At 33.2% G+C, this 17,747-nt stretch overlaps 2 protein-coding genes across 2 annotated transcripts in view; one reads left to right on the top strand and one right to left on the bottom strand.

Annotated features, from left to right (window-relative positions):
* The window catches only part of LOC147396902 (villin-3-like), a 112,982-nt gene that overhangs the window by 39,367 nt on the left and 55,868 nt on the right, over positions 1-17,747 (bottom strand). The gene's annotated exons all lie outside the window — the stretch shown is intronic.
* SIG4 (sigma factor 4) lies at positions 1,298-6,827 on the top strand. The gene is made up of 5 exons (XM_086452197.1): positions 1,298-1,759; positions 4,241-4,477; positions 4,597-4,737; positions 5,522-5,722; positions 6,483-6,827. The coding sequence occupies exons 1-5, from the start codon at positions 1,319-1,321 to the stop codon at positions 6,729-6,731; spliced, it is 1,269 nt and encodes a 422-aa protein (XP_086308323.1). The 5' UTR covers positions 1,298-1,318; the 3' UTR covers positions 6,732-6,827.

Raw genomic sequence — 17,747 nt, 5'->3', positions numbered from 1 at the left:
CAATCATAGAATTAAATTGGTTTTAAGGGGGTGGGATAATTTGTTTTTAAATTGTTTCATCAAGACACCCCATTTTCCCTCTGGTTTTCTTGCTACTGGAACAAAGAGAGTGGGAGAAGAGAAGACAAGACATTAATTGGTTTGTTTATATCTTTTTTTTTTTTTTTTTTTTGGTGTGTGTGTATTATACATAAATTAATTATTGAATTGGTGTGGTATGATAAGAAGTTGTGGCATTATATATTTTTAGTTCGTTAGTTGGTCTTGATAATAAAAAACAATGAATTTATTTGGAAAGAAATTTATGTGAGGTTGCTAATGTCCCCATGAAATATCGAACCTATCAGTTGTGTTTAGAGAGTGTCTTGATCTAGCGTCGGAGTTTGCTTGGTGGGGCATGGAAGAAATATAAATGAAGTCAAGCATGCAAGTTACAAGTACAATTAAAAAAGTATCTAGAAATAATAATAATAAATTCTAGATTTATATTTTCTTTTGAATATATACATGAAGAAATAGGAAGATTTAAGACAAATTGAATCAAAATGGTTGGATTTACAAATTGGTTTGTACGAGATTTGTTGATTCAAATTTTCCTAAATAAATCAGGAAAATTTCAGGGAATGTATAAATGTTTTCTTGTTTCTCACCAAAACCATTTATCTTTAATCTCCATAAAACCCTATCTTGTTCATGAGACTTGAATTTTGAAAAAAAAAAAAAAATAAATAAAAAATTGAGGCTAGAAATGTTGCCATATTTCTCAAAATCGATTAATTCCTTGATTTTTCAATTTAATCTGATAATCTTTTATTTGGAGAAATTTACGTTTTTATTGAAAAATATTGTCTTAAATCATTTAAAAATGTTTTATGGATGCATATTTATATTTAGAAAATTATAAATTATTCATAAATATTTACAAAATATTTTTAAAAAATAATAACAATAATATTTATTTTCTGTTCTCTCCATAATCGCTAACTCTGTCAAATTTTTTTTTGACTCGGGATCTCTCGAGTGATTCATAGGTGTTGGTGAGTTTCTTTGCCGAGTAAACCCGGAGAGTTACCTTTTTAAAATCAAATGGACCTCGAAATCGAAATGATTCGAATCGACTCGTCCGAGTTTTAAAACAATGGAGCATAAACAACGAAACAAACCATCAAACATGTGGGCAAGACTCAAGAACAACTTCAATACCCCTTATCTTCTTTCCACGTATAAAAAAACAAAAAAGGAAAAAAAAAATCAATAACAGAACATCATCTTTTAAAACATCTGTAGCCAAAAAAAAAAAAAAAAAAGGTCTTCTCCAATGGCGACTGTATCAAACCACTCTCCAACTCTTCCAACCATTTCTCTCTACTCAGTTCCAACCAAACTATCAATTCGAACTCTACCAACTCCACAAACTCCTTCTCTATCTCCTCAGAAATTTGGTTTAAGTGTTGTGTCGGAGGACTTAGTAACGGTTTCGGCTGCAGCAGAAGCTGTTGTTCTTGCAAATGCAACCGCTACAGACGCTGTATCATCAACTATTACTGCTTCGATTGATGGAGAGAGTAGATTGGAATCCGAGGATGATAATATGGTGGGAATTCGGAGGAGGAAGAGAAGGAAACGTAGAAAAGCGTTGGAAATGTCGAATTTGGATTCTAGCAGTTGTGATGGATTGGAACAAAATTGGTCAATTAGGTCTTCTCGTTCGGTTTATCTAACATCCAGAGAAGATGCACAGTTTTCTCTCTATCTCAAGGTAACATTTCTAAGCTCAAACCAATATTAAATTCACTCAGTATCCAATACGGTGTCCCGTTCCTATAAATTTGGATAGGTGTCTATGTGGTACGATTTAGTTGGTGTTTAAAATACCTCGGGCTCCTAATCAAGCCGTTCAGGCAGCGTAAAGTATTTATTTTCTAATCAAATTGTGCCACGTAGACACCGTTCCTATCTATAGGAACAGTACACCATATGGGATCTTGACTAAGATAAAATTTTCCCTTAATTTTAAGAATGGAACCGAACCAATTTATCAAATTTAAGTAAGAGAAATTCTATTGGCACCCGAAATTTTACTTGGGCACTCCAATTACTTAAATTATGAGTTACCATTGCCACACCATTTACTAACGCCACACCAACTTCTTTGGTGATTAACTGATTATACCGGAATTGGTTTGGCATTAGTAAAAGTTAGTGTGGCAATAGTAACTCTCTAAATTATTTGTCGAACCCCAAGTAAAAAAATTAACACGCGCCATTTAAAGGAAAATGCTGAAGTAACATTGTAATTGGCATTATTTTACACATTGCTGATGTGGATGTGTGTGAACCATAGATGCTTTTCACCTAGATATGAGTGAGAAGCATCTATGGTTCCGTGCACACCAATGTGTGAAATGATGCCAATTTCAATGTTACTCCAACACAACTCCCATTTAAAATAAGAATTAACATTTCCATATCAAAGTTTTCTTTATGATACTTGCACAAGATTAAAAAAAAAAAAAGCTGCAAATTACTCCCATCGACAATAACCATTAAAAAAAAAGTTGACATCACCGATGATCATTACCCCAACCTTTTGATATTGATCTCATGTTCTTTGTTCTTCGATATCTCTCTATCAAAGAGAAGAAAATATTCAAACCTAATATTCTTTCCCGGAATGAGAGAATGATATTTTCATCCTATGAATATATATTTAAATTTAGTTAGGTAATGAATAAAAACTGGGGTGTCAATAGAAGATCTTTATAGAAATATCTTCTGCATTTTTAGATGACCAAGATGCCCTCATCTTCAAGTTCTAGGTTAAAAAACCCGCCGTGTTATCTATCTCCTTCAACCTCAAGAACAAGATAAGATTTTTGAGTAGAAAAATCAAGGGTTTTCTACTAGAGGTTGATGACGAGGTTGGAAATGAAAGATTGAAGAAGGTGATGTTGAAACAGATTTTTTTGGTGAAAAATCAAGGTGGACAAGGGCCTTTTAAGTCATTTATTAATCTTTCAAAGAAGACCTTGGTCAAGGACATTTCGTCAATTTGAAGACACATGGGATATCTCAAATATTCACCAAAACATGGAGGGATGTATCTAAATCATCCTCTCATTCCATAAATAAAAAAAAAAAAAAAAACACTGATTTTTCAAAATTTTTTTTTAAATAAAATAATAATATTAAGAAAATGTTGCCCTTCTATCATATCAATTGCACTCATCGTTAAAAAATAATAAGCTTCCCCTCCTTTGAAAGTTCAAATCTTCTTGGTTTAATAAATTTGGTGTTAAGGAAAGAAAGAGAGGTGTAACTGGTAGAAAATTTTAAAAGTAAGATAAAATATGTATGCTTTTCAAGACAGGAATGTAGTAGTAGTAAGAGTTAATTATTAAAGAATATTTATTTAAAAAAAAAAAAAGGAATGTAGTAGCCTCAAACTTACTAAAATGACTATTCCAAGGGATTCGTTAGAAAATGAATCTCTAGGAAATCTCCACTTCAAATGTTATTTTGAGGTATTATAGTATATTTTTCAAAGATAGATGTTGAAAAATAAATATGTTAATAATATCTTGGCCAAATAACTAGGATCTCAAAAGGGTCATTGGATATCTCGTATAGATCTGTTAGTCTTTTAATAATATTTCTTGAAAATGCTTTTGTTATTGTAAAGTCCAAAAAATCTTTTTAACCACGAAATTATTTTCTAGAAAATATTTTATTGCAAACCAAAATTAAGCCTTCTAGTGAAAATATAGTCCTCAAAAGTCAGCACGACGTGCTGCACTGCACAGCAAAAGAGACCAAGAGACTTTTTGGTCTTTTAATTCAATAAAAGGAATACATATTTTGGGCCTAAGAACTGGTGGGATTGGATTGGGCCTAATCCATGTTTTTTGGGCTAGATTTGTAGACATTGATTTCTTCCCAATATGTTTGTATCAAACTCTTCTGTTTTATTCCAAACGCTAGTTAATTCATTGGTAGCAGCATCATTCCTTTTTACCATTTCTCCTTCCCTTTCAATGTCTTCTTTGTGTCACATTTGATTTGGGTGTGCCAATATCCTTATTTTGGTGTGTTTATATAACTTTTTTCAAAGTGGAGTGTCGTAATAATAAGAACTTGATTGGGCAAATATTGTAATTTACTCTCTCTAAAATACTTCTAAGTAATTCTTAAGTTACTTTATGCATGTATTTGTCTTTGTATTCATGCAAAAATGAAACAGGAAGGAACTAGACTAGAGGAAGCAAGGAGGAGATACTGGGAGAGGAGTGAAAGTGAGAGTGAACCAACGACGTCACAATGGGCTGAAGCTGCAGGGATGAACAAAAGGAGCCTAGAAAGGACTCTGTGTAGAGCAAGGGAATCAAGAGAAAGGATCACTCTTAGCTATCGAAGACTTGTCGTTTGGATTGCTACTACTTATCAAGGCAAAGGATTAAGCTTACAAGACCTCATTCAGGTCTCACTACTTATATCCTCATTCACAGCTACATAAGATAGCTGAATCTTTATTACAATGCATCCTATCTAATACTTTATCAATGATTACTATTTTTTTGTTGTTTGGTTTGTAATCAGGAGGGGAGCATTGGGCTGCTTCGAGGAGTGGAGCGATTTGATCCAAAGAAAGGATATAAGCTTTCGACATACGTGTACTGGTGGATCAAACAAGCCATCATCAGAGCAATTGCAAACAAGTCAAGAATGATCAGATTACCGGTATGACATTAATTCCATCCTACGTTTGGTTCGAATATATAGTTGTATGAGAATCCCATTTCCGCTCATGCTTTCTGTCATAAAATGTTTCAATTCTAATTTTTGATTTTGCAATTTCTAGATTGAAGGTCGCTTCCCTATTCTTTAGTCACAAATGCATGGTCCTAGTAGCCGAAATCTTCAACCTAACATGTTGTTCCAAAGCCAAAATCCCACTCTCACTACCATTTCAGTAACAACATTGTTCAAATTAGTTTTATTGAATGTAATAGAAGTAGAAAGACTCATTTTTTGTTCCATCAATTGCTTGATAGAATAGCAAGGTAAGTATGGGGTCATTATTAATTGTCTATAAATATAAAAAGTTATATGCCTAAAATACGCCATGGATAGTTCGAACTATATATGAACAATGATCAATTTTAGCTCTAATGGTCTCTAAGAGAACTCTTGTCTTCTTTGATTAGTTGGAACTCGGTCCTCTGTTTAAAATAATGGAGGAATCCAATCCTTCAAATTGATTCTTTTTTGAATCCCTCCAATACGTGCAATTCCTTTAAATTAGAGGGTCTGTGCATCTATTAATTTTTTTGGTTGTGTGAATGAATGTCCATCATGCCACTCGCGGTCTAGAATCCATTTTTGCTCCTGACTTCAGATTATAAAATAATTTCAATTTCTTGTTTTTTATGATGTTTTTCCTCCCAACATAGAACCACTTCTTGACTCTCGTTTGAGATGTTGCGTTGTCTGATATAATGCATGGTTAGCTTGTAATGTGTAGGGAAGCATGTGTGAAATGTTGGCAAAGATTTCAGAAGCAAACACTCTATTAAGCAGAAGATTAAGGAGACAACCCACATACCATGAAATCGCAGACACGATCCAAGTTGGTGTCTCAATCGTGAGGCTTGTATGCGAGAGAAGCAGAGCTCCAATCTCAATGGATCGAACCATCACACATGAAGGATGCTCCATACTACAGGTTCGTTTCTTGCATTCGTCATTTGACATACCCCTTTGTTGGTGATTTCTAGCCGTTGGATTTGAGCATTTTTAACTGGCCCACACACAAAGAAATCTATAGGTTCATTCCTTACACAGATTGAATCTGAATGTTATATTAATAGAGTTATACGGAAAGAATGCAGAATCCAAAAAGAAAAGATAACAAAATTACTAATCTTAGAACTTAGAATTGAGTTGGACCAAAATAAAGGTTTTATGTCTTTGAGTAATCCTGCGATACTTTTTTCTTCTCGTTCGAGATATTAAGTGGGCCATTCATTTGTTTTCATCACCGTCGTCATTGTCATCATCATTGAAGCTTTATCCCAAAATTTTGGGTTTGTTGGAACAAATATTGTTCCTCTATCCAATTCTGTACAAAGTGAATGATCAAGATTCATGTTAAGAGGTGGCTAAGTTTTTTGCAACGGCTGCTACCTTTTTTGATGAATCTTGTCATTTTTTGGTGATTTCTAGTCATTGGGTTTGAGCATTTTTTTCTCATCTCGGGCTTGAGACAACCTCTGGCATGTTTAAAAATCCTATAAAAAAATGGCCGAATTCGATGGCTAGAAGTCACCAATCAAGCTTATCTTTAGTGTTTAAGTCGAGCTAAGGATGGGGCCAAACATTCATCAATCAATGGGTTCAAGGAAGTGTGTCACATTGTGTGTGCAAATGAGATCTGAGCTTCCTAGAAGCATAAAACCTTGATTCATTTTGGAAATTTGTTGCAGATCATACCAGGGCCGGACGAACTAAGGCCGGAAATAATGGTGAACAAACAACTAATGAAGCAGCAAGTACAGACACTTCTGAAGACACTTAACGAAAGGGAGGAGCTTATCTTGAGATTACATTATGGACTCAATGGTGAGACCCCTCGATCGTGCGAAGAGATTGGAAGGTTATTAAACCTTTCGAGGGAGAGGATTCGACAGATTCATTGTATTGCATTAACAAAACTACGTCAAATATTACTATAGGTAAATGAAAGAATACATATGGTTAGTTTTTCCATTTTTGTTTTGGTTGTAATTAGTAACAATAACAAAGAAAAGAACAATTTCATGCTTGCATCATGTGTGGATGTTCTTTTTTGTATTAAGGAAAATCGGTTTTAATTCAAAAAGTAGTCACCAGGATTCTAAATTAGGTTATGAAGGTAATGCATTTATCGTGCTTTCTTCATTGGGAAGCACTTCCATGCAGTAGGTAGTCATTTGTTAACATATTTGGGTCTTGATTCTAGCTTCTGCGAGAGGTACGACATTGTGAAGTTGATATTTTGGACTTCTAGCTTCTTGTGTCCATGGGATTTCCAACACTATTAAAATGTAAATTTCAGTTTTGCAGTCTTACCATCACTAAATTTTAATTACAATCTCACCCTACTTAAATTTTAATAATTATGAACATATCTTTCAATAATTAAGTATACAAATTTGTTATATTTTTCTTAATTTTTACATAATTTTTTTTTCTAATGTTATTTTATTAATGGATCTCAAACTTACTGAACATTAGGATTGAAGATTGGACTGGGCTCATTATGATTTTAGGATTAGATATAACAATGAGAATGGAAAAAAAAAAAAAAAATCTCCTTTTAGCTAAATTTTCTTCTCAAATTTGGACATTTTGAAAGAACATTGATGGGAAAAATATGAATTGAAGTATTGAAAAATCGTAATATGACCGTGAAGGACTAATACAAAACAGGGTGAATTGAATCTCCCCAAGAAAGTATAAGGTTCACCCTCTATAGTATTCTTTAAGGTAACCAATACTGACCAAGTAAAAAAGTTGGGATTCAGGAATTATTCGATAGGGTTCAATTCGGCCGAATCAGATAAATTCAAGAAGCTTCATAAAAAGGGGAAAAAAAAAACGAAGGGGGAAATATGATGATTTTGGGTTTCTTATCTAAATGCATCATATTCACTGTCCCTATAAAAAAAATCTTATCTTGTTCTTGACATTTGAATGTTGAAGAAAATAAAATTTTGAGGATGAAAGGAAAAAAGATGTTATAATATTTCATGATAAATTATAAATTAATTGGTTGATTCATCAATTTAATTATGTAATCTATAATTCACAAAATTTATGAACTTTTGTAAAAAAAAATTGGAGAATTTTGTGACTAATCTCCTGACAGGGCTGTCAGTGATCTATCCACTCCAACTTTTGCTCACCTCTATCTCTGTCTGTCTGTTTCTCTCTTAATGGTAAAAGCATCCCACAGCCACAGCCCAAGCCCACTCAACCAAATCAAAAGAGGGAAGTAAGGTTATCTTCTTATGAAGACACCCATGACCCTTATGGCTCACCATTCCTTGAAAAGACAGGCTCGTCCACATGGTTCTTGCACTGAAGAAATGAGTGCATTTGCTGTCCAACTCAAAGGACACAAAGTGGTCCAAATAGTTGCACAAAGCACCTCTATAAGATAGATGTGGTGGTTGTATTCTTTGAAGTGAAATGATGTCCTTGTACAATTCAAGATATTTTCCCAACAAAATATAATTTTATGAGAAACAATAGGGAATCTTTTATCAGGATCCCTCGACATGACTCATGAAATAAACACGTGATCTCAACTCTTCAAATGTAAAATCCAATGATTGAAATTTATCCTCGAGATAAGTTATCTCTAAGATAAATGTTATCAAGATACTCATAAATCTCAACCATTGAGTCATTCTTAGGAGTCAATGAATCCCAACCCACATATATATATATATATATATGGGTCAGGTTCAAGGGCCGTCTGAGAAACCGTCTAAGAAAACTTTCGACGGTAAATAAAATTTTAAAATATGGGTTAGAAATTTTGGATTGAGCTGATTTTTTGTGAGGATGATCTCTATGATGGGAAGATCATCCAAAAAAAAAATCAGCTCAATCTGAAACTTCTAACCCCGTTAAAAGTGATTTAGAATGTGGACCGTCGATTTTTTATCACTTTTTATCACTAATTTGTAAATCACTTTTGATGGATTTACAAGTTTCTGATTGAGCTGATTTTTTGTGAGGATGATCTTCTCATCATAGTGACCATCCTTGCAAAAAATCAGCTCAATCCAAAACCTCTACCCTTATTTTGAAAAACGAAAGTTTTCTTAGACAGTTTCTCAGATGGCCCTTGAACCGCCCCCTATATATATATATGACTTCAATCGACATAATTTTAGATAATATTCTAGACAAAGTTTTGTCTTATATGATTAAAATGTTTTGGAATGAGCTGATTTTTTGTGAGAATAATCTCTATGGTGAATAGACACTATCCTCACAAAAATTCAACTCATTCTAAAACTTTTAATCTCATGAAAAGTGGTTACAAACTAACGATAAAAAATTGATGACTCACAATTCTTCGACTTATAACTACGATTAGAAATTTCAGAATGAGCTGATTTTTGTGAGGATGATTTTCTCATAATAAAGAGCATCCTCACAAAAAAATCAGGCCATTCTAAAACTTTTAGCCCATATAAGATAAAATGCATAGTCTAGAATTTTGTCAAAAGAACACAACCCTATGTATATCTAATCCCATCAAAAGTGATTTAGAATATGGAATGTCAATTTTTTACCAATTATTTGTAAACCACTTTTGATGGATTTAGAAGTTTTACATTGGGCTGATTTTTTGTGAGGATGATCTTTATGATAACTTCTAACCCATATTTTGAAAAATGATTGTTTTTACATATGTTATATATATATTTGAGTCATGATAACCTGACTCCCTCACATGTTATGCTCAAAATACTCTCTTCACGTGGCCTGTGCTAGAATCATAAATTTTGCCTCGAGATACACATATGCACATCACCATAAATATGTGCAATTGTGTATCAGAGGCAAAAACATTTATGGGTCTAACACATGGGGGAGTTAGAAAATCATTACTCAACATATTTAGCTTTGGAGGATTGGTCTTCATGAATTCAATTGGAGCATTTATTGATCATTGAAACAATAATATCTAAAATTCTAATTTTTGAATTTACCTTTTAATTTGAGTGAATGGATTTATCATGCCAATGTGCAAAAGATCTAGGTTTGTTACATATCATGATTTTGAAGTAAATTTAAAATTTAATTAGAAAATTTATGCAAATTTTCATGAATATTGCCTTCAAAGGAGGTAGATCAATTTTGCCTAATTAGTGAACGAGACAGTACAATATTAAAAATAAAAATAAATAAAATTTATAAATTCAATTTTTGAAAAGAAATATAAAAAAGATTGCAATGAAAACCATTCTTCTTGATTCATGAGTCAAGCATATTTGACCAAATTCAAAGTCTGACTCATTAAATAGCTAGAAAGTGAATATGTGCCAAAATATATTCGAAATACTAACTAATTAATTTATTGAAATTTTAAAATAATTATATTTTAATGATCTTTGAAACTTATTTTATTTTTGGCTTGATTTAAACATAATTGACTACTAGAACAAGATTTGTTTACCCAACCCAAATTTTTTGGAGTAACGTTTAGAATATGGAGATTGATTGTTGAAGGAAATGCATATAATTAAGTTCTACAATAATCATTAAAGAAGGTAGGTGTGCAATTTGATATATTTTTCTTGGTGGATTTTGAAAGTGGCTTTTTCTAGGCGCTCACAACCAACCCATTGATGGGGAAATGGGAATATAATGATACATCAAGGAAAGAAACTTCCAATATTGTTTGTGTGGTGTGGTTTTGGTTGAGTGTTTGGGAAATAATTATCTCTTAAATCTAATTGTCAAAATGAAAAATCCTTTAAGATTATTTTAAAACGTGCAAATAGCACTAATGACAAAGAGCACTCTAATACAACTTACGAACCCTAAAGTGGCAACAAGAAAGATAAACGATGCAGACGAGTTCAACAACAAAATATATGAAGGGGAACACATCTTGAATGGAATTGTGATTAGTATTAGAATTAAATGATAGAAATTTAATTTATTTTGTCAAAGCCAAAAATAAGGGAGATAAGGTGCAAGATGATGACATTTTAAATCCTATTATATTTAAGTAGAAGGTGGCTTGTGCAAACGTACATGTATCAAAAGGTTTATTTGTAATTTAAAATATTAATTAAAGATTTTTTTAAAAGATAACTTAGTAAAAAAAATGATATTTTTGTAATTTTAAAAACTAAGTAATCATGATTATGAGATAGGTTTCAATTTTCTTAATTATAAAAAACGACTCTAATTATGTTAAATTTAAGGAAAAATATTGAATGGACTTCATTCGATACTGTGCTCAACACTATGCAGACGTGGTAGTGCACAAATAACTATAGATTTCTATCATTGCGTCATGGGAAAAGAAATCTTACCTGTGTGCTGCCATGTCAGCACAGTATTGAACGCAGTGTAGAACAAAGTCAGTGTAGCACGACTCTATTCTTTAATTTACAATTCTAGGCCAATATTCTAACAACATGCTCAATGTCCAAATTGCTAATAGAAAGGTGAGATAAATTTCTCACGAATCTAATCTTTTAGGGAGTGTTTGGTTTGGATTCTTTAATTCAATTAATTCATTTGTTTTAGATTATTATATTTAAAAATTAGAATCATTGCAAATTCAATTTTCAGAAACAATATTGTACCTATTGTCAGTAACAAAGATTTGCTATCTTGAAAATAACGTGCCAAGCTGATGAACCAATGGCACGACGCGATGTGTTAAAAAAAATTACTAAAAATGAAGTACTAGTCCCAAAATTTCCTCCCAAGTTGCTAAATTAGTTTTTCTCATTTAAGACACATGGCGTCATGCCTTGTTCATAGCTTAGCGCTTCTAGGGTTAAGGCCTTGATTTTGACCTAACAAAGATTGGTTTGGGCTTTAAATATATATATATATATAGGGGGGCGTTCAATGGCCAACTTTTTAGCAAACTTTTTGGCAAAACATTTTTCAAAACATGAGTTAGAGATTTTGGAATGGGCTGATTTTTTGTGAGGATGATCTCTATGATGAGGAGATCATCATCACCAAAAATCAGCCCATTCCAAAACTTCTAACCCCATCAAAAACAGTTTACAAAAAATGGACGGTCCATAATTTTTCAACTGGTAAACATAGGTTAGAAGTTTTGGAATGGGCTGATTTTTGGTGAGGATGATCTACTCACCGTAGAGATCATCCTCACCAAAAATCAGCCCATTCCAAAACCTCTAACCCATGTTTTGAAAAATGTTTTGCCAAAAAGTTTGCCCTTGAACGCTACCCATATATATATATATATATATATATATATATATATATATATTATATATATATATATTATAGGAGCGGTTAAATGGCGTTAAAGTTTGCCAACTATTGTGCCAAACAATTTTTAAAACATGGGTTAGAAGTTTTGGAATGGATTGATTTTTGGTAAGGATGATCTCCTCATCCACGATTCTTCAATTTGTAAATTAGGATTAGAAATTTCAAAATGAACTAATTTTTGGAGAGGATAATCTCTTCACCATAGAGATCATCATCACAAAAAATCAACTCATTCCAAAGCTTCAACCCGTGTTTTGAAAAATGTTTGGCAAATTTTAGCGTCGCTGAACCACTCCCTATATATATAGGGTCTCGTTCGGCACCCCATCATTTACCTAACAATTTGCCCAACATGTTTACATGGGTTAGAAGTTTTGGAACGGGCTGATTTTTGGTGAGGATGATCTCCTCGAGATCATCCTCACCAAAAATCAGCCCGTTCCAAAACTTCTAACCCCATCACAAATGGATTACAAAAAATGGACAATCCATGATTTTTCAACTTGTAAACATTGGGGTTAGAAGTTTTGGAATGAGCTGATTTTTGGTGAGGATGATCTTCTAACCGTAGAGATAATCCTCGCAAAAAATCAGCTCATTCCAAAACTTCTAACCCATGTAGGACAAAACATGTTAGGCAAATTGTTGGATAAATGGTTGGGTGTCGAACGGGACCCTATATATATATGGGAAATGTTCAGCACCCAACCATTTACCCAACAATTTGCCCAACATGTTTTGTCTTACATGGGTTAGAAGTTTTGGAATTGACTGATTTTTGGTGATGATGATCTTATGTTTTGTCCTACATGGGTTATAAGTTTTGGAATGAGCTGATTTTTGGTGAGGATGATCTCTACAATTAGAAAATCATTCTCACAAAAAATCAATCCATTCTAAAACTTTGTCCTACATGGGTTAGAAGTTTTGGAATGAGCTGATTTTTGGTGAGAATGATCTCTACAATTAGAAGATCATTCTCACAAAAAATCAGTCCATTCCAAAACTTCTAACCCCATGTTTACAAGTTGAAAAATCGTGGACCGTCCATTTTTTGTAAATCATTTGTGATGGGGTTAGAAGTTTTGGAATGAGCTGATTTTTGGTGAGGATGATCTCCTCACCATAGAAATCATCCTCACCAAAAATCAGCCTATTCCAAAATTTATAACCCATGTAGAACAAAACATGTTGGGCAAATTGTTGGGTAAATGGTTGGGTGCCGAATGAGATCATATATATATATATATATAATAAATTTTACCATAATTTCTAACTGCTTTTCAACTAGGATTTAGAGTGGATTCCTATTTTGATAAAATTTGAAAGAAATGTCAAATAATTCAGAGTGACTTCAAAATTTGAATGAATTTGTTATTTTTATAAAATAGTTCTTATCTTTTGGGGATGACTAGATAGCTCATTTAGTGAATTTTTTTTTCTTTCTTAATAGTCCCTCAACCTCATCTCTCGTTATGATATTTTTGGAATCATTTTCTCATCTTCTTCGTATACTAATTGGAATTTTTAACATTGATTGCAATCATTTCTAACGATTTTTTATATTGTGAATGATGATATATTCTTAACTTTGAACATTTAGATATATTTTTCGATTTATATCGCTGTTTTATAATAAAAAATGATGAACAAAGTTGAAATTCTAGTTTTTCTTTTCTTTTCTTATGATTTCGTTGTAACTTTTGATACAAGTGTAGTTTTGCAACTATAACATATGTATTTTGATTATTTTGAGAAGACCTATCTTGTATCGAAGTTGAAAAAACAACAAAAAAAATTTTGGGTCACAATTACAATGTCGAGCTCACTGCTTCTATTGTCAAGTTTATCATTTCTATTGTCAACCTCACTAATTTTTATTGTTGAGTTCAATATTTTTATTGTTAAATTGAACATTTTAATGTCGAGTTTGACATTTTTTTTATATTGTCAATTCAACATTTTTAAAAAATTGTTGAGTTTGACAATTTATTGTTGGTGAGTATAAATTGGCAAACTTAAGTTTCTAAAAAAAAAAAAAATTCAACAACTTTTATTGACCTCTAGCAACGAATATAACCTTTGCAATAGCTCTTAAAAATTGTTGAACTCAACAATTTTTTAAAATGGACAAACTCAACAAAAAAATATGTTGAACTCAACAGTAAAAAGTGGTGAACTCAAAATTGTAAATTTGATTCAGATTTTTTTATTTTTTTGACTTTAATAATGAATAGATTTTATCGTAATACCCAACATGCATATATTATAACTGTGAAATGGACACCGAATCATATATTATAGCAAAATCTTTAAAATTTTTAGAATTTCAACCCTTGTTCGTCATTTTTATAATAAATCATGAAAATAAATTGAAAATACATTTAAATATTTAAAATTAAGAATATATCCTTCTCTATTTGTCATTCACAAATATATATATATATATATATATATATATAGGGTCCCGTTCGCCACCCTTAGTTTTACCACACACTTTAACAAACGCGTTTTGTCTTACATGGGTTAGAAGTTTCGGAATGAGCTGATTTTTGGTGAGGATGATCTCTATGGTGAGGAGATCATCCTCACCAAAAATCAGCTCATTCCAAAACTTCTAACCCCATCAAAATTGATTTACAAAAAATGGACGGTCCACGATTTTTCAACGTGTAAACATGGGGCTAAACATTTCGGAATGAGCTGATTTTTGGGGAGGATGATCTTCTAATCATAGAGATCATCCTCACCAAAAATCAGCCCATTCCAAAACTTCTAACCCATGTAGGACAAAAAACGTTTGTTAAAGTATGTGGTAAAACTTAGGGTGCTGAACATTTCCCATATATATATATATATAGAAATGATTGCATTCAACATTAAAAATCTAAGTATTTGAAGAAGATGAGAAAAAGAGTAATTGGGATTAGATATTCCAAAAATATCATAAAGAGAGATAAGGTTGAGGGGCTATTAAGTAATTCTTCAAAAGAATATATTATCCTTGTATATTTACGTACACAAAGGTGACTTAGATAGTTAGTGCAACGCACATCAATCCCCACCGAGCCATAGTGGGAACTGATACATCAGAGGGAAGGGTCAACTTTAAATGTTAGGCACACATAGCCTTATTGATTCACGTTTCAAATTAAAAAGACAACAACATTCTTGGACAAAATAATAACCTGACCCTATGGTCCCTAATCTCCCAAAGTGTGACGCTGTAAATATTTGGGTTCACTGACCCATTAGCTCTTGGGCCCATCTCTTTTGGACATTCAAACAAAAAATCAGTCCAATTAATGATCAAAGTTTGTGTGTGTGCATGGGTGGAGCCAGAATTTTGTTCTCATGGGGACAATTAATAGAGAAATTTTTTTTTCGTGAGGGCAGTTAATAGAGATTTTTCTTTTTTTGTAGGGGTAATAGCGATGAATTATTTTATCCGCCACTGTTATCTATCATAATAACTCATATACACTTAAGACTTCAAAAATCTTTGTGGTGGCAAGTGCCCCCACTACTCCAATGTAAATTTGCCCTTGTGTGTGTGTCTTGCGGGGGGGGGGGGTTAGCTTTTCGCCCATCAAAATCACCTTTTATAAGAGAGGGGGGGGGGGGGTGGTTTAGCTTTTCGCCCATCAAAATCACCTTTTAGAAAAACTTGTTTTGCATGTGGAGCTGGAAGAAGGAGCACTTTTGCTAGTTCTGTCCAAATTACCTACTTTTTTTTTCTGAAAAATACTTGTTTGATGGGGGCACTCAAACCTTTAATTTTTACAAAAAGTCCAAGACCAGCAAGGGACCAGAAGTTGGAGTTTCCCCAACTCATATTAGATTCTCACGTTTTGGAGAAGTTGGACAAGAAGAAATTTACATGATTTTGGAATGAAAGTGAAATTTTAAATGTGCAAAAATAGTGTGGACATGTAATACAAGAATAGTCTCCGTATTTGTCCAAATCCATCACCTAATCAATGTGGGGGAAATTCCGGAGTAGGACACGTGGCATGAGTTTGAGCTCGGAAGTATCTCCAAATCTCGGATGAACGGAAAGTAAGTCCGGCAGATTGAGATCCTCGGGTGCAAGTAAATGATTGAGCTCGGACCTTAGCCACCGGTAGGTGAAATGGTGCGGGTAAAGGCAGCATAGGTCGGTTGGAGGCAGCGTGGGTCGGTTGTACGGATCTGACATATGCGACAGTGGACTGACAGCATTCACAGCTCACGTCATCACAGAGGTGGCAGGGCAGTTGCAACAACTCCTGCAGCTGATATGTCAGGGAGTGGGCTAACTGCCCAAGGTCACTTCAAAGGATGGCACAGAAACCGAACCAAATAAACGCCTATATAAGGAAGAAAACTATGGGTAAAAGGGGTTCAATCTCTTCTTCTCTAAAAAAAAGTTACTTAAATTATACTGATCAATTTGTCTAACTTGATCGTCGGAGTGGGCTGATTTGCAGGTCCCCCGAGCTGAGAGAGTAGGAAAGTGTAGAGCAACTTCGTGCATCTACAATCAACATGGTACCACCATCACGGTTAATTTTGCACTCTTGGCATTCGTCGTTCTTGTCATAACCCATGCACCATCGCTTCGTAATTAATTGCGGTTACACATCCTTCATCATCAAGATTGCCATTGCACTGATCACTTTTGATTCCTGGTCGTCACTTCTATCATTGTCAAGATCGCCAATAAAACCATTCCACATTGACAGAACCATCAAACCAAGTTAATTAAGGTTTCAACAAACCTGATTTAGTCTAAAAAAAAAACACAAAATATAAATTTTTATCTTAAAAGTTCTGTCCCACTTTTTCTATAGGACCCTACTTACAACATTCGAATGTAACCTAATAATAGAAGCCGAAGTCTTTCTGGTTCAGCCCATTTAAAGCAAAAAGGGTTTGTGGGTGAATGAAAATCCACTTTGTGGTTCAAACAAGATCATTCGATTAATGGCCAATGATTAAGTTCACGATGGAGCCTACATTGAACCCTTTTTAATTTTGAGGTTCAAACAAGGTCATTTGACAATATTTCTTTTCTGAATTGTCTGTGTTTTAGTTGATTTAATTTGCTTCATGCGATATGATCATTGGGTTGCCTGCTTTAATAACACGTCTACGACAAGAATGATGACTTTTGGAAGCTATTGATTGGAATAAACATAAGTTGATTTTTTGAGAGATAATTTTAAATCTCGTCCGATATGTCTTGGTATCGTCCACCAACGAGACGATAGAAAAGTCAAACGTATCGAATGAGATTTAAAACCATGATTCATTTGTATCATTGTTGAACAAGACAACTCAAACGTATAAAAAAACTCATCCAAGATGACTCGGTCTCATTCATGGATGAGAAGCGAGACGTCAAAACGAGTTTAAAACCATGACAACAAATTATTCTCATAAAGATGAGATTGGATTATATTAGTTAAGATTAAGATTATAGGCTTTATCTCTAGTTAGGATATCATACTAATAATTTCTATGTAAACGCTGTAAGCGTCCATTGTAATCATCTAGTAGAAAATCTTTATGCATAAGAAATATTTATATCAAAGCCAAAATGTTCAAAAATATTTAAATTAACTTCAATGCCATATACACTTGACTTTTGGGATGGTATCGTGACAACTAGTTAGTAAAAATCCTTCTTTCTTACCTTGATCAAACATCAAACTGAA

This window comes from Akebia trifoliata, chromosome 8 (genome assembly GCF_017979445.1).
Source record: "Akebia trifoliata isolate Shusen 1 chromosome 8, ASM1797944v1, whole genome shotgun sequence".
NCBI classification, from domain to species: Eukaryota; Viridiplantae; Streptophyta; class Magnoliopsida; order Ranunculales; family Lardizabalaceae; genus Akebia; species Akebia trifoliata.
The sequence above is the reverse complement of the archived record's forward strand: the minus strand, read 5'-3'. Positions and strand labels throughout refer to the sequence as shown.